The following is a 21,545-nucleotide window of genomic DNA, read 5'->3' as shown; positions in this document are numbered from 1 at the left end:
ATGTACTATATATGAACAGATACATCCTGTTGCATATGTTGGTTTTTCTGGATCAGCATTTAGAAAATGTTATTTTCTTTACAGTAATTTAACCGAAGTTCCGTAAACTACTATCATAAAACTAGAGAAAATTCAAGTCACGCCTCATCTCCTGTACATGAATTCATTCATACGTGCTGAGGGCCTGCCAAATACACCACATCCAATATGGCCGTGCGACGCTCTTTTTTTTCTCTCAACAAGCTTTATTTCTACCGAAGTACAGTTTGTGGTCTTTCTTCACGACTTTTTACGCAGACGTAAGTGGAGGGCGTGACGCATGCGCTGTAAGAGTTTCCCTGGTCCTGGCCACACGTGTGTAAAGGTTGGTACGGAAAGCGTCGATATTAGACCGGAGCCACGTCTATAATACATGGTAACTAAAATGTTGTTTCTCTGTATATAGCAGTGTGTCTGGGTGATAATCAAACGTCTGATCTGTGTGCATTGCCTCTGCCCTGCTGTGCAGGTTGCACGCTTGGAGCTGTAATATCTGTACGCTGCAAGTCCTTCGAAAGCATGACTTCTGAATACATGGCATATATATTGATATTGGTGTATGTGTATAAATATATATATATATATATATATATATATATATATATATATATATTCACATCACTAATACTGTAATATACAATGGAAGATCTCTGTGTTGAGTCTGCATGTCCACCCTCTGGATTATTACAGTACATTCACGCTATTCATTATATTTTCTGTATAGACACTTCTATAATAAATCCTCATCCCTGCTATTGATGTCCAATGTGATCTGTTAAGTTTGCACCTCAGTCCTCATATTGCTGATGGCAGGAATAGTGCTGCAGACTGTACCGTAAACTGAAAATGTATGAAGCCCAACCCCTTTTGTATTACAGGAGGTCTGGCTCCTTAGTCAAACAGTACACTTCCCAAGGGAATGTTCACTAGGCAGCAGTGATTGCATGGGAAATGTAGTCTGTCATGGTGCCTATTCTGATGTGATACACCCCTGTATGTGCTATCCTTTTGTACTATTAAGCATAATATAAGGCATTTGGACAAAGAATGTTTGTATGAGATTGGTGGAGGTCTAACACCCAGCACCCATACTGACTGCGCTCTGCAGCCTGTTCACTGAATGTCCAGTGCTGTACTCTACATTTCTTCTGTGCTTGATAATGCACCTCAGCTCCCTTCACTTAAATGGGACTGAACTGCAAACAAGCTATGTGACTAAAAAAACAACGTCATTGCCTTGTGAAGCGGCACTAACATATGCAGCAGATCTGTACATGTCTCACTTATTGGACCACAGTGATCAGATATTGATCCTAAGGATTGGTCATCAGCATTGAGTACCCAGAAAACTCTTTTAAGTTCTGCATTGCATGCCCATTGGCGCTCCTGGCCACAAAGCTATGCAGGAAACTGCAACACTGACTTATCCATTAGAACGGGCTGCACCTCCCTGTGCAATGTAAGTATTGCTGTGTAGGGAGAAACTGTTAAGAAGACTCTGTGCTATTATAGCTCTGCAGTCTCTTCATTCTCTGGATTGGTGGGGGTCCCAGAGGTTGATCCCCTCTGATCATAAAATGATGATGTATCTATCCATATGCCTTTACTTTATGACGTAGCAAAACACCTTTAGGGTTTTTTCATGGCAGTTTTAATGCAGTCTTTTGTGTCAAAGAAACAAGGTGAAATATCGTTTATTTATGCGTTTGTGATTTTTGTGGATCCACATCTGGTTTTTGTTTTGATTCCAGGCTGAAAGGAAATCTCTAGCTTGTAAGGTGTTGTCTCATGTTGATAATTCTCTTCTTAAAAAAGCATTACAATAAAAATAAAGAATGGCACCTCAAATTTGAAAATGAGCCTGTGATGCTATATTGTAGCCAAATAAGTTACTGACAGCTTTGTTGTAAAGTGTTATGCCTCTCTGATGCACACAGTGTTTCCTATGTGGACAGGAGATTAATCTCACAATGCAAGTCTAAGGCCTGGTTCACATCGGTGTTTGGTGGAGTCCGCTTGGGGACCCCCCGAACTGAAACCTATATGCATTAGAAAGCGGTTAGCAGAGAATCCACACAAACCCCTTAGGCTATAATTGGGTCTGGGGATTTTCTGTGCACTGTCCGCACGAATCATACAGAGAAAAGTATTTCAAGCACCACTTTTCTCTCTGCATGATTCCTGCGGAAAAACATGGACCACATTATATTCTATGGAGTCTGTGTGGTTTCTCTCCTAACCGCTTTTTAATGCCTTCGGTATTCTGTTTGGTGGGTCCCCAAGTGAATTCCCCGAACACAGATGTGAACCAGGCCTAAGGCTTCAGGTAGTGAGCTGCAGCCAAAATGCTTTTTTTTTTTTCTTGCATCGCTTTTCATAGAAAGTCCGTAGAGTTTTCCTCTGCATACTTCCTGCTTCCATTATACCTATACGGAAACGCCAGCGTTTCCATAAGTATATTTGGCATGCAATTGACAAACTGATTTTTTCAAATCGCATCGTTTCCATTGCAAGTTATTGTGTGGATGATATTAGCCAGAATCCCATTCACTTTGCAGTTAATGTAAAACGCCTTTTTTTTTTGCCACGGTGTTTCTGCTACGCGGGGCCCCAGTTTTAGTGAGTCTCTAGTAGAATAGAGGGGAGCCCATAACTTTACTATAAAGGTGTCATGACCCCTGGGGCAGAATTGTAGTATTGCATAGCGACTTCTATGTATGAATGAGTGAGCATCCTAATGTTATTTCATCTATTATTAGGACCGAAGCCCTGTAATTAATTGGAGATTGGAAATTATTGAATCTTCTACTATTTATTCATGTTCTAAATGTCTTTTTTTTTTTTTGTTTATAAAGCTCTCATTATGGAAGCAAGAGGGAAAAAACAAATGAAGATGAAACAGAAGCCACCCAAGAGTGGCACATTTAAGAAAAAAGGTAAGAAGATACATGTTCAAGTCTGAGTGAGCAGTACTTAGAAATGTTCATCAGAACTCGTCCGGCTGCTATTGGACCTACTACTGGATTCTGGCTAAATAACTCTTGATGCTTTCAGTACTGGACAGTAGAGCCTTAGTAGCTGGGGAAATCACAGCATCATAAATCACTATAATGTTGTGAATTTTGTTCTGTTACATGGAGTTGGTTTTTTGGAGTGAACACAATTATCTGAACAGTCTCTTATTTTGACACTGTCAAAGTGTTACGGATTCCTGCCAAAATCAACTTGGGTCTATTGTAGTCTATCTGCTTTCATAAAAAGCAGGCCATACACATTAGATTTTAGACTGCCAACACTTGAGAAAAAGCACTTCTTTATTCAAAGGAGGATCTTGAGGCACTGGTGAGTTTGGGGCTCTGAAACATAAGAATGTTATGGTTTTTATTCTGCTAGCTGCGTCTACAGTACTATGGGAGCGGTTTTTAGTAGATGGGCGGCAATGATAGTCTCCTTTTAACTACATTTTCTGCCCCAGTGAAAGACTTCTTTGCTGTGACAGCAACTTGCCATGTGATATTGGGCAGAGATGTTCAGGGGACGAATATTGTATCAGAATCAGGACCAAAATACACGGTCTCGTGCCCCGTGTGAACGTGGCCTTATGGTGCTCACTTGTTTATGGTTGGATTTTTATGTTCTTGTTATGTGTTTTGTGATAAAACATATAACAAAGTCAAGTTATACACCATGGTTGAAAGGAACTTGTATACCACCAGTATGTCCCTCATGGATTGGTGGTTTAGTGTACCAAGCCTGCCTATGGTAAAAAAAAAAAAAAAATCCAGTCACACTGAATGAACAAAGGTTGAGAGCTGCAGGTGAAATCTAATAGGAATGATTGACATGTGGGTTTAAACTTCTCTAGTGTTCCCAGTGCATGCGCATTTCTCCTATGAAGTCAGGTCAGTGCTCCTCAACTTCACTGTGCATGCACAGCATCAAGCTTATGTTCAGTGGAACTGTGGTGTGCTCTTCTGACTTCATTTAAAAAAAACACAATGGGCAGGGGAGCGTGCCTCTTGGCATCTATTAGAGGAGGGTTTTTTTTTTTGTTTGTTTTTTTCTAAAACAAAGCCAAGGCAAGACCGGCTTACCATTAGCTGGTTTGGGGCCCTAAGTCACCAGTTCTTTAGGACATGCTGTAGTGTAGGTTTAGTGTCACAAAGCTTCCTAACAAGTTCCCTTTATTAGAATTTAGGTGTTTTGTTTTTTTTTTTAGCACAGTTCCAGTAGAGGTTTGTGCAAAAAAGTGTTTTTATTTCCTTCTAAGGAGGGGGAACGATGGAACTGCTGGCCCCTATTTTGCACAATCTCTGCTATCTTTGATAAGTCATTATTAGAGATGAGCGAACAGTGTTCTATCGAACACATGTTCGATCGGATATCAGGGTGTTCGCCATGTTCGAATCGAATCGAACACCGCGTGGTAAAGTGCGCCAAAATTCGATTCCCCTCCCACCTTCCCTGGCGCCTTTTTTGCACCAATAACAGCGCAGGGGAGGTGGGACAGGAACTACGACACCGGGGGCATTGAAAAAAATTGGAAAAAGTCATTGGCTGCCGAAATCAGGTGACCTCCATTTTAGACGAATAGTGGATTTCAAATCCGGGTCATATGAGAATGTGAACTTTGTGACTATGAGACAGGGATAGCTGTACAGGCAGGGATAGCTAGGGATAACCTTTATTTAGGGGGGAATGTTATTAAAAATAACTTTTTGGGGCTCTATCGGGTGTGTAATTGTGATTTTTGTGAGATAAACTTTTTCCCATAGGGATGCATTGGCCAGCGCTGATTGGCCGAATTCCGTACTCTGGCCAATCAGTGCTGGCCAATGCATTCTATTAGCTTGATGAAGCAGAGTGTGCACAAGGGTTCAAGCGCAGCCTCGGCTCTGATGTAGCAGAGCCGAGGCTGCACAAGGGTTCAAGCGCACCCTCGGCTCTGATGTAGGAGAGCCGAGGGTGCACTTGAACCCTTGTGCACCCTCAGCTCTGCTACATCAGAGCCGAGGGTGCGCTTGAACCCTTGTGCACACTCTGCTTCATCAAGCTAATAGAATGCATTGGCCAGCGCTGATTGGCCAATGTATTCTATTAGCCTGATGAAGTAGAGCTGAATGTGTGTGCTAAGCACACACATTCAGCTCTACTTCATCGGGCTAATAGAATGCATTGGCCAGCGCTGATTGGCCAGAGTACGGAACTCGACCAATCAGCGCTGGCTCTGCTGGAGGAGGCGGAGTCTAAGGTCGGACCTGAATGGAGACTGGTGTGGAGCGATCTTAGACTCCGCCTTCTCCAGCAGAGCCAGCGCTGATTGGCCGAATTCCGTACTCTGGCCAATCAGCACTGGCTAATGCATTGTATTGGCGTGATGAAGCAGTGCTGAATGTGTGTGCTTAGCACACACATTCAGCTCTACTTCATCGGGCTAATAGAATGCATTGGCCAGCGCTGATTGGCCGAATTCCGTACTCTGGCCAATCAGCACTGGCTAATGCATTGTATTGGCGTGATGAAGCAGTGCTGAATGAGTGTGCTTAGCACACACATTCAGCTCTACTTCATCGGGCTAATAGAATGCATTGGCCAATCAGCGCTGGCCAATGCATTCTATTAGCGTGAACTGAGTTTGCACAGGGGTTCTAGTGCACCCTCGGCTCTGCTACATCAGATTGCTACATCTGATGTAGCAGTGCCGAGTGTGCATCAGATGTGTAGTTGAGCAAAACTGACTCAGCACTGCTAAGTCTCTGCATTCGCATAGGAATGCATTGGCCAGCCTTCGGCCAATCAGCGCTGGCTCTGCCGGAGGAGGCGGAGTCTAAGGTCGGACCTGAATGGAGACTGGTGTGGAGCGATCTTAGACTCCGCCTCCTCCAGCAGAGCCAGCGCTGATTGGTCGAGTTCCGTACTCTGGCCAATCAGCACTGGCCAATGCATTTCTATGGGGAAAAGTTAGCTTGCGAAAATCGCAAACTGACAGGGATTTCCATGAAATAAAGTGACTTTTATGCCCCCAGACATGCTTCCCCTGCTGTCCCAGTGTCATTCCAGGGTGTTGGTATCATTTCCTGGGGTGTCATAGTGGACTTGGTGACCCTCCAGACACGAATTTGGGTTTCCCCCTTAACGAGTTTATGTTCCCCATAGACTATAATGGGGTTCGAAACCCATTCGAACACTCGAACAGTGAGCGGCTGTTCGAATCGAACCTCGAACATTTTAGTGTTCGCTCATCTCTAGTCATTATAGAAAAGAAAAAGTTACAGATCACCCAACTGGTATATTTCAGTCCTTCTGTGTATTGATGTCAGGAAACAAAGACCTTGGATTACCCAGGGTATTAAATCAAAAAACCAAAGGTTCTGGATCCTACACCTTTGTTTTATTTTATTTTATTTTTTTGATAAGCCATAGCTCAAACTGTTCTTGTGGATTAACCGATGACTTTCTGTATGCAACATTGGTGCTACGTACTGTTGCTTTTATAACTATTCGCCTCTATTTATTCATGTGAGTTAAGAAAAGTTTTAATCCATTTCCTTTTCCTAATCCATTTCCTTTCCTTCCTTACCCAGCCTAGATGTATTTTTCATAGCATAAAGGAAACTGCACACACTTGCCTTATTATGTTATTATCACATGATTTGTGACATAAATATGTTCACTTTCTCTCACTAGCACTTGGTTCTCAAAAACATGGAAAAAATACAGAACAAAGCCCAAAGGCGAACCGTAAACCTATGAAGTTTGAGAAGGGAAAGAAGAAGGACGGCGCTGGAGGCAAAGCTGGTGTGAAGCAATTTGCAGCAAAAAACAGAAAACAGGGTGACGGCTTCACAAAGAAGAGAAAGCGAGGAGAGGATGAAGACAATGGTGTGTTACTCAAAACTGACTCCTTATACTTTATTTTACATTAACTAGCATAGATTAAGCTTTTGCAAACCCTGGCTATTTCAGTTTACCAGTATAGTGTATGAGTAAATTCACACACTGCACTTGCTGAGCATACCTGCTATAGATTTTCTAACAGAAATCTGCAGCAATATATAGTATAGTTGGAATAGTAGGCATGCTGAACTGCAGCTAAACTACTCTAACTTATCAGGCATTTTTACTGTAGCTTTTACCAATGCACATATGCTGTAAATTATGCATGTAACATGCTGCATATTGCAGAAAAGGTCCACAGGAGCTGCTCCCATGCTGAAATGCATCTATTTGGATTTTTATTGAAAGATTTCTCTCCCTAGTACCTAGACTTGTCCCAGAGTTCTTGCCTAACTCTTTGTCCCATAGGTTTTTCTGTATGAGCCACCTCATAGACTAAATGTCCTGCTCTGTGTAAGTAGTAGTACAGATAGATTGCATGACCAGTTTCAGCAAAAGTACCCCATTCCTTTTTATGAGAATATCTTATTTAAAAAATAAGAAAAAAAAATAAATTTCAAGAATAATACATTAGGTACAATAAGGGACTGAAGTGAGAAAGGCAGATACTGCATGGGCATGATTACACAGGGACACCTGCAGGGCTATGTTGGCTGTCTTTTGTCTAAATGCTTCTTAGTCTAGTGATAGGTATATCGTGTTTGGTCAGGATCTGTCCAATTACTATAAGTGGATGATTCTGTGGACACTTGCTCCTTTTATGTGACAAAGGTATATCTGTATTGACTGGTGGTTTAGAAGAGACTGAACCGTTCACTAAATAGTCTTCTCTTTTTGCAGGCTCTGAAGCCAAGAAACCAAAGTGGGATGACTTTAAAAAGAAAAAGAAGGAGTTAAAACAGGCCAGACAGATTAATGACAAAAGTAATTATGACATCATGGCGAAGTCCAAGCAGATTTGGGAGAACATCAGAAGGTACGCTTCTCTGAGATGTTACCTCCAGGTACCATATAGGTATTGATTTTAACTCCTGAGTCCATCATCTACTGTATACATCCATCAATTTGGAATGCTACATTAGATGAGAGTAAAAAGTCGCCTGTGGCGGGGAATTTATCAACTCCTTTAGGATGCACCCAATTTTTGCCTTAAGGACAAAGCATTATTTTAGATTTTTTCATCATCTAATTCCAAGAGTTTTAACATTTTTAGTTTTTACGTTGACTTGGCGAGATGCAGGCTTGTTTTTTTTACGAGATTAGTTGTATATTATCTCTACACATTTTTATGTTTTGTTTTTTTTTTTTACACATTTTACTCCTGGTTAAAATTATTCAAGTGCTAACATCTCTTACCAAAATTCAAAGCTGAACAACTTTTTGTGGCTAAAAAAAAAAGTATAATATCTGCCAACTTTTTGTGAGTTTGATGTTTTGTTTTGTTTTACATTGGATTCTCTTTATGGCTCCTGATAGCATGACACCCAGCATGAAGGGAGTGCAAAAAACAATGGCTTCTTTCCACTATGTGCTTTATATTAGTGTCTTGTACAGCACAGCAAAGGTGATTCTGCAGGAAGTCATTGTTTTTTGGGGGTTTGTTTGTTTGTTTTTGTTTTTTTAGCATTATTTATTTATTTATTTTTTTGTCTCTAGAAAAGACTGTGATGCCACAAAGAAATCCAAACTAATGAATGAACTGGAGAAGCTGCTTCAAGGGAATGTGAAAAGTGTAAGTGAATCTGATCCGATGATCTTTTAGCTTGGGTCATACCACATAATATGATGATTACACGCTCTATGCTCGGGATTTAATTGCTTTTACTTAGGAAGGAATCGATGAGCGCAGCATTGAATGTAAGAAACATAAGTCAGTTTAATTAGATTACATAACAGATCAATATCCATTACAGTTATGTGTGCCTTTAGTGTCTCCTGAGAACCACCTATTATAGTGTATTGGAAAGTAAGTTTTATGAAGTACCATCTATTGGTACACATCAAATCTTGAAATTATTCTCTACGATATAGACTATCAGTTACCATTGTCACATTTTTGTATTACTGACAAAAAGATCTAATATTAGGGTAACGCATAACCAATAGTTCAATCTTACAGCCAAAGGAATCCATCTAAAACTGTAGCTGAGGTGAAGGATGCTACTATCCCTGCTAATCGTAGACCGATCTTGCTACTAAACTTAGTTGCAAAATTGTTTTCCTTTATCCTCGCTATGCATTTAAATTGACTTCTGCCATCCCTCATACATTCTGACCAGGTGGGCTATATCCTGGGCTGACAGGCCTCAGATAATGTGAGAAAGCTCCGTAGTAGTGTCAATTTGACTAATTATCATCCAGAGGCGTAGCTAGGGGGTGCGTTAATGGGCCCCCAACTTGGACATGTTCGTATACCGATATTATCAGTATGTCGTGAGCATATAGTGGTATATAGCGGCTCTACACAGGGCTCTGGAGACGATTTAAGTGTATACAGTACAGTAACATTTAGTGACTTGCAGGTGACGTCTCTGACTAATCGTTCACATTCCCCATCTCTTCCATCTGGACCGCCATGACCACTTCTTCCAGTCTCTGTAAAGTTTGCAGCACATACATCTTTGGCTCCTCATTTTTCCAGGCACCTGACCCACAATGTCCCCACCTACACAAAGCCCCCATCCTGCTGCTACACCCATATATACCCATTATAATATATAACTCCCCTGTAATGATTAATACCCCCAAATACATCTTTAAATCAATAACTTCCCTGTGTACCCTCTTTAAATAGTGCCCCTTATTAATAATGCCCAGGTGTTTCCTAATTAAAAAGTAAAAAATAAAAAAAATTGGGGTTCCAATAACTGGGACATCCAGGATCAGCTGTTTGAATGTACCGTGGTACCTGTGCAATTTCTGTGACCCCTTTTCTGTTTACACAGTGTCATTCATTTAATAGTGGCCATGTCATGTAACTACAGCCTCATCCTATAGACGTCTGTGTCACAACTGTGATTACATCACATGGTCACTATGAATGGACAGTGTCCGATATAAACAGGCGCCATAGCCCCTTCAAACTGCTGATCTGCGGGGATTCACTTATTTGTTGTTGATGTTTTATTCTGAGGATGGATCATCCATAAAAAATAAGCTGGAAAACGCCATGTGGCATCCTGCAGCAGAAAGGAGCTGCGGGAAAAACCTCTGCAGACCCTCTGCTTCAGTTATACACACGTGGACAAAATTGTTGGTACCCCTTGTTTAATGAAAGAAAAATCCACAATGGTCACAGAAATAACTTGAATCTGACAAACTCGAACTGAACCTGTCTTTCGGGCAGTGGGGGATAGTATTGGTGATGTTCTATTTCCGGAACATCTCCAGAAAATGTGCCTGTCCTGGAACAGCTGATCTGCATGGATCCTGGGTGTCTGACACATGCAGATCTAACATTGGTGACCTATCCTAAGGAGTAGAAAGCCTATAACCTCTTTAATGATCTTTGAAGAGCATCTTTGGGGATCCATTACCTTAATTGTTAGGGGGGGGGGGGGGGTTAATGGCTTATATAATTCTGTTAGGTAAGTACTATTTATTTAGGTCACTCAGAAGTTTATTCAGACTTTTGTAATGTGGAGCGGGTCATAGCCATAATCATGATTAACAAGTGCAAGCACACAGACATGCACTGCAATACATATCTACACACATTACAAATATTACAATGCATTCAAGCGCATATTTCATGTAATGTTCACCTTTCACCAGCAGGTGGCAGACAACTTATTACTCACCGATGGTCTGTCTACAAGTACTTTCATGGGTTTGGGCAATGGCAGTTCTATATACTGCTGGAAAGCCGACAAGCTTTCCCGATCTGTGCCCCGGGAAAAGCGATATTGGTCCCGGTACCGTAGCTCTTTACGGTCAGAAGGGCGTTCCTCACAATCTGTCAGGTACGTCCTTCTCCACAGCAGCGTCTATAACGCTGTACTGTGTGAGCAGGGAGGAACGCCCCCTCTCCTGATCGGAGCGTTCCTGCCCGCTCACACTGTACAGTGCTATAGGCGCTACTTGTACAGAAGGACGTACCTGACTGATTGTCAGGAATGCCCTTCTGACTGTAAAGAGCTACGGTACCGGCACCGATAGCTCTTTACCCGGGACACAGATCGGGAAAGCCGACAGTGCACTAAATTCAGCGCATTGTCGGCTTTCCAGCAGTATATGGAACTGCCTGTGCCCAAACGCATGAAAGGTCCTCTTTTTAAGTGAGCGCACCAAAGGGAGGTTTTAACTCTGAACCCCTGCTGTGCCCCCCTTATGTAGGCTTCTGTGGTCGCTTTGTTATGCAAAGCTATTATGTTTTTAGTTTGTTTTTGTTATTTTTCTTTTTTTCTTTTTTTTTTTCCTCTCCTCTTGAACATCTTCCGGTTTCAGGGCAGGAGACATTCTGGTTTGGAATGTTACTGAATTTATTGATTTCCTGTATCATGTATTTCTCCATATTTTTTTTTCTGGAAATATTTTCTCATATGCTGCCTCTTTGGAAGGCCTCTTGTTCAGATTAGGTATTCAACCTCCATTTTGAAGGATCCTTTGGAAATCTATTAAAGGGGAAAAATAACATTTTAATGTCTCTTTGGTTCTTGCTATAACTTTTTTTCTTATTGTACCTGATTACTCAGCCTTATTCTAACCTATTGTATTCTTCCCCACAGATTGCATTTGCCCATGATACTACCAGAGTGATCCAGTGTTATATAAAAAATGCAAATCAGAAACAAAGAGATGAAGTTTTTGAAGAACTTAAAGGTATTTTGTTTAGTGACATGACAACCATCCATTTTGATGTCTTGTATTTAGCTGAGCAGGGTATAATAGATGCCATATGTATAACTGAAGGGAAACCTTGAACAGGTAAACCATTGATATCATGGGAATTTAGTTTCGGAAGAGACTGTAAAAGGTCATTAGGTTTAAAATAAATGTCTGCTGAACATAAACATTCCAATAGTTCACCCCAGAAATGTCTGGATGAGTTTTCTATGATTTAGATATTGGTGACCTATGCTTATGACAGGTTGTCAATGTCATATTGGTGACAATCCAATACATGGTGCTCCCAATAATTAGCTTATAGCATCAGGAGTTGCAAAATGGAGTTGTGGCAAATTGCTGCAACTCTGCTCCTGTTCAGTTGCATTCAAAACTGAGCTGCATTAACCTGGCATGACTAGTAGACAGTGGACATAGCTGTGTACTTCTGTCTCTTTACACTCTGCTTCCCAGGGTGCCATGGCTCCTACTCCAAGCTAGGAGGACCCCCACTGTTCTGATAACTTATCATAACTATAAGACCAGAATATCAAAATCTTGAAATACCCCTGCAAACTTGAATCCTGGAAAACCTGCATCTAGGTAAAAATAATCTGCAGGCAACATATGTCCTGGGGGGAATAATGCTGGGAGAGTCCCTGGTAGAGAAGGACCTGGCTGTACGTGTAGATCATAGGTTAAATTGCAGCATGCAATACCAATTGGCTACCTCTAAGGCCAGCAGGATATTGTCATGTATTTAAAGGGGTATGGACTCATGGGACAGGGATGTAGTACTACCACTTTATAAGTCATTGCTTGCCCCATCTGGATTATAACATTTAGTTCTGGGTACCAGTTCATAGAAAGGATGTCCTAGAGTTGGAAAAGCTTCAGCTGTGATGATCTGCCTGGGAGCCTGTATTTTGATATTGTGGCTTTATTAAAGTGATTGATGTATGCTGTTCATATGAAACATGTATGATATTCCATAAATCTCTTGTGCTTCCAACAGAACACATCGTGGACTTGAGCAAGTCTAAGTATGCCAGAAATATTGTGAGAAAGTTCCTTATGTATGGGTAAGTTATATATAATGCCATGCTGTTTGACTTGTGATTCTCAGAATTTAATGAAAATGTAAACTTAATACAGTCTAGGACAGGGGTCCTCAAACTTTTTAAACGGTGGGCCAGTTCACTGTCCCTCGGACCATTGGAGGGCCGAAATATCGTTTAAAGGGATTCTACCATTAAAGTCACATTTTTTTCTCTAACACATAGGAATAGCCTTAAGAAAGGCTATATACTTCTACCTTTTAGATGTCTTCTTCGTCCCGCTGTTCGGTTAAAATTTTGTTTTCCATCTGTATGCAAATGAGTTCTTTCGCAGCACTGGGGGCATCCCCAATGCTGCAAGAGAACTCTCCAGCGCTGCCTCCATCTTCTTCTGGAACGTCATCTTTATGCGTCTTCTTCCGGCGCAGGCGGTGAAACTTGTAGGCCTCGGGCAGAGCCGAGTGCGCTTGCCCATAGGCCACAAAAAAATGGCCACTTTCTTACTGTGTAAGCATCCATTTTTCTTGTGGCCGTGGGCATGTGCAGTCGGCTCTGAGCAAGGCCCGAGGCCTACAAGTTTCACCACCTGCGCTGGAAGAAGACACATGAAGATGACATTCCAGAAGAAGATGGAGGTGGCACTGGAGAGTTCTCTCGCAGCATTGGGGACGCCCCCTAGTGCTGCAAGAGAAACTATTTGCATACCGACAGAAAACAGAATTTTAACTGAACGGTGGCGCGGAGAAGACATCTAAAGGTAGGAGACGAATAGCCTTTCTTAAGGCTATTCCGACGTGTCAATGACAAAAAAAAAAGTTTTTAATGGTAGAATCCCTTTAAAGCTGACCACCGGGTTTCCGTCGCCTGTACAATTTCGCTGGGGCCTTAAGATGGAAACCCGGCAGAATGCACACACGGGACACAAGTGTGAATGCCCCTTGAGGTGTTATTTATCCTAGTAAGATATTAAGTAAGATACAGTAAGATATTATAGTGCTTACTTCAGGGGGCACAGATAGGGTCTGGGATCCAGGAAGTCAGCAGGCACTAAACCAAACCAGTGAGGTGGCTTTACACACTGTAATTTGGGCTGCCTCAGGTCAGGTCACGTTCTGTTGCTATGGTGACCTGACTAACGAAGTGACGCGGAGGGGTACAATTGACTATATTGGGCAAGGCCATGGAGACAGCGCACTTCACTTTACTGATTGGAGGGCACCACTCCTGATGTCTGCGCGATCTGCTCTGTCTCCGGATTCCACCTGTGTCCTCCTGTCACATTGCATGTATGCAATGTAAGGAGGATACCGGAGGCAGATCACCGGTATCCTCCTTACACTGCATACATGCGATGTGACAGGTGGACACCGGAGACAGAGCAGATCGCGCAGACATTAGGCGCGGTTTCTCGGTATCCTCCTTACATGCAATGTGACAGGAGGTCACAGGCGGACACCGGAGGCAGAGCAGATCGTGCAGACATCAGGAGCGGTGCCCTCCAATAGGTAAAGTGAAGCGCGCTCCATGGCCTGGCCCGAGCTTCCCAGGAGCTTCATTATATATTCACGCCTGCCGGCGGGCCGGACAAATGTACTCGGTGGGTCACATGTGGCTCGCGGGCCATAGTTTGAGGACCCCTGGTCTATGAGGATGGGTATTCTGCATCTCACAACGTGAGTTCCTCAAGTCAAGTTTATTAGTAGTTCTGGTAATCTTCATTCATTGTGATCAAGGCACTAAGATCTAATGTGGCCTGTCAAGAGTCAAAAATAAAAAAAACAGAGTGTCTAGTGTGCATTAAGACCTTCAGATCCCCTCTCCTAGCTGCAGATGTGGAGGCAAAGAAGGATTTTTAACTAGAATTCTATTAAGATGAGCAGTCACCAGAGGTGTCTTGCATGCAGCTTATTTCCCTCGCCTTATTGAAAGCTCATCCTAAAAATGACTCTGATTTCTGATTCTAAACAGGTCAAAATCCCAAATTGCAGAAATAATAAAAAGTTTTAAGGGACAAGTGAAGAAACTGTTGCGACATTCTGAGGCTTCGTATATTGTGGAGTATGCGTACAACCATAAAGCCATTTTGGAACAGAGGAACATGTTATGTGAAGAATTGTATGGAAACACATTTCGCTTTTACAAGGTAAATAATTAAGAGTATGCATTGTCTGGTCTATGGAACTTAGCCTGGTGGGTGAGCAAGCTGAACACAAAGCTTAGGTCTTTATCTCTACTAACTGAATAAGTGAGAACCTTTTCACTTTTTTAATTAAGCGTATAACTAAGATTGTCTGCTTGTTTCCTGTATCACATACATTGAATCCAATTTCATTGGCAGCTAATTAAAGGGGAGTGTGACACTAGGTTCACTCTACCGCTAAAATAGTGGTTACTCGTGGAGCCCGGCGAATCCCATTTACTATAATGAGTTCGATCGGCTGTCCGATGTTTTTAAACTAAAACTGATAGAGGAAAAAAGTCCTTTGTGCAGGAAAGGGATGACGATAAATCCTGTCAGAGGGTCCCTGATCATTTTTTTTTTTTTTATTATTATTATTATTATTTCTTTTAAATTCAATAGTGTCTGTGAGTACATTTTGATATATTTTAGTTAAGGAAAGTTTATGCTTCATTGCTCATTATCCGCTCTTCTGCCCCAGATTGCCCCCCTTTTAAGCAGTAGGCAATACAAGCTGAAATGGAGGATAGATTCTGGAGGTAGAGAGCTAAGAGACTCCCCTGCAATATTCAATACTGTGCAAAAGTTTTAGACAGGAATGGAAATACTGCTACAAAGTAAGAATACTTTCAAAAATAGAAGTGTTAATAGTTTATTTTTGACAATTAACAAAATGAAATGAGTGAACAAAGGGGAAATCTAAAGCAAATCTTCTTGTACATGGGCATGTTAAAACATAAACAATGCTAACATTTATTAAATGCTGTGTTTTGTTTTGTCCCTAGTCTGCCATTCATCCATCTTTAGAACAGGTATTGGAGGCCCAGCCTGCAAAAAAGGAATCTATTTTGGAAGAAATGAAACAGATTCTTGTACCTTTAGCACAAAAGTAAGTTGTCACTATACATTAGAGACTTAAATTACCATGAGATTTGGGGTTTGACAGGGTTTAGATTCTAGTTATTGTACGGATCGTCCTAGGACGTGATGTTGGTGCGGCTAACATGAGTCAATTATCAGTCACATAGACTGTGTACCCACTCAGTTCCATTGGACCTTTTAGCAGCTTTCCATTTAACCCCTTCTCACTCTGAACTGTACATTTACAGTGTTGGGGTAGTGGTGTAAATGTATCGCACATAAACATGCCGAGTAGTTAAAGGGGTTTTCCCCCTTTCCCCTGGTGAACGGGACTGAAAACCCTTCAGCAAGTCAGATAATCTGCAGATTCTTGTACACAATGGGCTCTGTTTTATCCATGTGTTTACATGGAGAGATAACAGGCCAGGCTTTATCAGCAAACTGCAATTAGCTGAATGATTGTCCTGCCTGCTGAGTAATTGACATCACTTGTCCTATCTCTTAGGTCTGTAGTTATAGCAACGCAATGTAAACAGTGGGAGGAATAAATTCATATACCAGGCAAATGAAGCAGAATTTTAAAGCAATATATTTAGAAAAAGGCTTGACGCACTTGACACACTGCTGCCAATTGGGATTGAAGGTCACTCCAGTCTTGGATGTTCAACTTTTGAGATACCACAGTCAATAAGGACCTTAACACCTGTTACCTTTTATTATCTTTACAAAATGCTTTATGTAATAGAACAGTGGTTGGGAAGTGCTTGCATCACTCTATTAATTTCATAGGAAGCATGTGAAATAGCTAGGTGCTATCGCAGCACTCCTATTCTGACCAACCACCGTTCCATTCAGAATGAAGGGTGAATGTTCTCTGTTCTCCTGACCAGTGGATCTGAGTGGATCCTCTATCCTGTGGATATGAAATAACATGCTTTCAGGGGAAAATCCCTTTAAGGTCCTTAAAGGGGACATTTCAAGTCCTTTGACAGTGATCGTATTACCGTATTTTGCGGACTATAACGCGCACCGGACTATAAGGCGCATTACCCATGAGCTCCTTATAGTCCTGCCTAGGTCCATATATAAGGCGCACCAGAATATAAGGCGCACCGAACTATAAGGCGCAGCGCTGTCCGGTGCGTCTTATATGTGATTGAAAGCGGTGGCCGGCAGACTTTGCCGGCAGCCGCTTAACCCCCCACGTGCCAGCCGCTTCTATTCATTTCAATGGCACGCTTCCATTGAAATGAATGGAAGCGCTCGGCACGCGAGGAGTTAAAGGGATTCTGCCATTAAAAGAACTTCTTCCTTCTTGATCACGTCGGAATAGTCTCCTTACCTTTTTACCATAGCCAGCGCCGCCTTCTTCCGCAGCTCCGTCTCTGTCTTCTTTGGGCCTCATGGATGACGCCTGCGCAGTCGGCTCTAACAGGCTCTCGCAGCCAGAGCCGACTGCGCATGCGTCATCCATGAGGCCCAAAGAAGACGACACGGAAGGCGCGAACACAGCTCAGGGAGAAGGCGGCGCTGGCTATGGGAAAGGTAAGAGACGAATAGCCTTTTTAAGGCTATTCCGATGTGGTCAGGGGGAAGAAGTTCTTTTACTGGTAGAATCTAGAGTTGAGCGAGTACTGTTCGGATCGGCTGATCCGAACAGTACTCGCTCATCTCTAGTAGAATCCCTTTAAGCAGCGGCCGCCGGCAAAGTTTGCATGCCGCTTCCATACATTACAATGAGAGCGCGCTATTCAAATAGTTAGAGATGAACGAATACTATTTGAATAGCGCGCTCCCATTGCAATGTATGGAAGCGGCATGGAGACTTTGCCGGCGGCCGCCGCTTAACTCCTCGCGTGCCGCCGCTTCAAGCCTTATATAAGGCGCACCGGACTATAAGGTGCACTTTCGATTTCTGAGGAAATCGAAGTATTTTATATGCGCCTTATAGTCCGGAAAATACGGTATATACTTTTAGAAAACTGCGCTGAATTCAGCAATCTTTGTGAAAAACAAAATTTGTGTCAGTCTCAAAAGTTTTGGCCCTGAATATACAACCGAGATAATAGGGATAAAACCACTGCCTTAGTTGCACAATGGAACCCCCATCTTCCATTGGGGGTTACTTACAAAGGAGAAAAGCAGTCCAGTCCGAAAGCAACCATAAAAAGCATAATAGGAGTTTTCTTTATTCAGACCATAGCATCACACACCATGTATCGACCCTCCCAAGAGATAAAGACCCCTGCGTGGGTTGATGCATGTTTTTTGATGCTATTGTTTGAATAAAGAAAATTTCTGTTATGCTTTATATGGTTGGTTGGCAGACTAGACTGCTTTTCTTTTTTAGATGTATAAATCCTGGAAAGAGATTCCAAATAAGAAACAGGAAGAAATAAATAAAACTATTCTTGCAGACAAGTACAGAAGTTCCCACACACCTCTTGTAAAGTTTAAAAAGCATGTGGAGGATTAAAATGGAATGGAAGTATAACTTTGCTCTCATGACCATGATTGCTTTGAAGTCGCTCACACAGTATGTATTATATATATGATTACAAATAAGAAACTATTCATCCAGACAAGTAGAGAAATCCTCACACACCTTTTCCAAGTTAAGAAAAAAGACACTAGATGTGGAGCATGTGAAGGAAAGCAAGTGAATAGAAGTCTTAACTCGCTAGATGAGTGTAACAGTCTGGAGGACCCGGGAGATTTGTGAGACATTCACATGCTCCAGATCTAACATAGAAAAGAAAATACATCTCAAGTGCATTTCCCATGGTGTAGTAGGAGACTTACAAACATTGAGTGGTTTTGGTACTTAAAACTTTAATGGGGCATGTCTGAAAGCTCTTAAGTGCTGTTGTGCCCCATGAGAAGAACATGCTAGTAACGGGTTGGACCCCCTTTTGCCTTCAGAACTGCCTCAGTTCTTCGTGGCATAGATTCAACAAGGTGCTGGAAGCATTCCTCAGAGATTTTGGTCCATATTGACATGATGGCATCACACAGTTGCCGCAGATTTGTCGGCTGCACATCCATGATGCGAATCTCCCGTTCCACCACATCCCAAAGATGCTCTATTGGATTGAGATCTGGTGACTGTGGAGGCCATTGGAGTACAGTGAACTCATTGTCATGTTCAAGAAACCAGTCTGAGATGATTCCAGCTTTATGACATGGCGCATTATCCTGCTGAAAGTAGCCATCAGATGTTGGGTACATTGTGGTCATAAAGGGATGGACATGGTCAGCAACAATACTCAGGTAGGCTTTGGCGTTGCAACGATGCTCAATTGGTACCAAGGGGCCCAAAGAGTGCCAAGAAAATATTCTCCACACCATGACACCACCACCACCAGCCTGAACCGTTGATACAAGGCAGGATGGATCCATGCTTTCATGTTGTTGACGCCAAATTCTGATCCTACCATCCGAATGTCGCAGCAGAAATCGAGACTCATCAGACCAGGCAACGTTTTTCCAATCTTCAATTGTCCAATTTCAATGAGCTTGTGCAAATTGTAGCCTCAGTTTCCTGTTCTTAGCTGAAAGGAGTGGCACCCGGTGTGGTCTTCTGCTGCTGTAGCCCATCTGCCTCAAAGTTCGACGTACTGTGCGTTCAGAGATGCTCTTCTGGCTACCTTGGTTGTAACGGGTGGCTATTTGAGTCACTGTTGCCTTTCTATCAGCTCGAACCAGTCTGGCCATTCTCCTCTGACCTCTGGCATCAACAACGCATTTCCGCCCACAGAACTGCCGCTCACTGGATGTTTTTTCTTTTTCGGACCATTCTCTGTAAACCCTAGAGATGGTTGTGCGTGAAAATCCCAGTAGATCAGCAGTTTCTGAAATACTCAGACCAGCCCTTCTGGCACCAACAACCATGCCACGTTCAAAGGCACTCAAATCACCTTTCTTCCCCATACTGATGCTCGGTTTGAACTGCAGGAGATTGTCTTGACCATGTCTACATGCCTAAATGCACTGAGTTGCTGCCATGTGATTGGCTGATTAGAAATTAAGTGTTAACGAACAGTTGGACAGGTGTACCTAATAAAGTGGCCGGTGAGTATATATATATATATATATATATATATATATATATATATAATATTTTATATTAGCTGGTAATTTTTTTCTAATAAGTTATGTCATAACCGTCCAAGTCACAGAAAATGGTTATATGATCTGAACCATATATGTGGCATAATAAGACAAATTTTAATATCCTTGGAAGGTTAAAGGGGTTGTCCCATCACATGGATCCTATCTGTACCTCTTGTTAATGTGGATGTAAGACTTTTCCTAAATACACTGCTTCAGCAAAACTGCTTTGTTTGTCCACTATCTTACTTTATTCAATTCTTTGTTGACACAGCTCTTGACTTATTTGCTCAAAAGTCAAGTGATGTAGCTGCCTGCTCTCAGGGGGGAGGGAGGAGGGGCTAAGTGCAGGGAGCCAGCCTGTGTATCTAGCTATTCCTGTATCTACACCACATGACCTAGGTCCTGCTATCAGATAGGGGAGGGGAGCTGCTTTCATTTCTTCTGTTCTCCCAGTTATCAGGTTAGCTAATTCAATTGTGTTCATTATGGCATAGACAGGCAGTCTCTGTATGTAACACAGAATGAAGTTGCTCCTGCCTGTACTTCATAGTCCAATGTGGGTCCTGCAAGAAACCAGGAAGAAAGAAGATTTTACAGCAGTAAAGGCTGATGAGTATGCGAGGTGGGAATCACACATATAAATTGGTCCCATACCAAAGCCTTAAAGGGCCTTTAAGGCTTTGGTATGGGACCAATTTATATGTGTGATCCTAGTTTTTTTCTGTTATTTTTGCATTTATCAAATGTAAAGGCAAATAACAAATAGATTCTAAATGACTAAAAATATGAAGAAATTGCTTAGATATTTGATGACTTTGAAAACTGGAGTTTTGTTTAGGTTTCTCAACCTAGTATTTTGGGGTAGGTAGCATTCCTTTGATACTAACTTGCATTTCATGTTTCTTTCCCTATGTCAGCATAAGGCCAGTTTCTATCCGGGATATACAGTCTTATGAAAAACACTGTATTCTGACTGTATTTCCTGGAATTCACATTGTCTGGGGACCCAGTCCTAGAGCATTTTAGCCATCTATTAGTTGTGCCTTATTGTGGGTGTCGGGGGAATCATAATACCCCAGAGATATGCTGTCTGTAAAGGAAAATTAATTAACAGGCCAAGATCAGCTACCGCCATCTTTGACTTGGAGAACCACGAAGACACATGGTGGTGGTGTATCAAAATGGATTCTGTTTTAATGGTGGCTAGAACAAAGTATATATCACATGGCATAGACAGAACAGGATTGGCTAGTGTAATTAGCATAACATCCATTGGTGGAGAAGTTTGTAACAATAGCCCTGATGCATACCTATTGGATAAGAAACTGGAGACAGGTCACACCCCCCTGAGGGCTAGCTCTACTCTGAAATGGAGTCAGTGACCACATGGTGGCCAAATGGTATCAATCAAAATGTCAGCCATCAGCACATGTCTCAAATACACACCCTAGATGTCTATCTCATGGTATTCTAAAGACAATAGACATCCTTGTTGGAGACAATTAGCTTAATTACCTTTCTCTTGTCCCTTTATCTTTAAAAGGGTCTTTGGTCTTTGATCCTTTCCTAACAAT

At 42.0% G+C, this 21,545-nt stretch overlaps 1 protein-coding gene across 1 annotated transcript in view; it reads left to right on the top strand.

Annotated features, from left to right (window-relative positions):
• Nucleotides 1–316: 316 nt before the first annotated feature.
• The window catches only part of PUM3 (pumilio RNA binding family member 3), a 49,738-nt gene continuing 28,509 nt past the window's right edge, over nucleotides 317–21,545 (top strand). The window contains exons 1-9 of the mRNA XM_075279017.1: nucleotides 317–415; nucleotides 2,895–2,975; nucleotides 6,727–6,921; nucleotides 7,777–7,912; nucleotides 8,593–8,668; nucleotides 11,664–11,757; nucleotides 12,776–12,842; nucleotides 14,787–14,961; nucleotides 15,783–15,886. Coding sequence (XP_075135118.1) covers nucleotides 2,903–2,975; nucleotides 6,727–6,921; nucleotides 7,777–7,912; nucleotides 8,593–8,668; nucleotides 11,664–11,757; nucleotides 12,776–12,842; nucleotides 14,787–14,961; nucleotides 15,783–15,886 — 920 coding nt within the window. The 5' untranslated portion in view covers nucleotides 317–415; nucleotides 2,895–2,902. The remainder of the gene's footprint in view (nucleotides 416–2,894; nucleotides 2,976–6,726; nucleotides 6,922–7,776; nucleotides 7,913–8,592; nucleotides 8,669–11,663; nucleotides 11,758–12,775; nucleotides 12,843–14,786; nucleotides 14,962–15,782; nucleotides 15,887–21,545) is intronic.

This window comes from Leptodactylus fuscus, chromosome 1 (genome assembly GCF_031893055.1).
Source record: "Leptodactylus fuscus isolate aLepFus1 chromosome 1, aLepFus1.hap2, whole genome shotgun sequence".
Lineage (NCBI taxonomy): Eukaryota > Metazoa > Chordata > Amphibia > Anura > Leptodactylidae > Leptodactylus > Leptodactylus fuscus.
The sequence above is the reverse complement of the archived record's forward strand: the minus strand, read 5'-3'. Positions and strand labels throughout refer to the sequence as shown.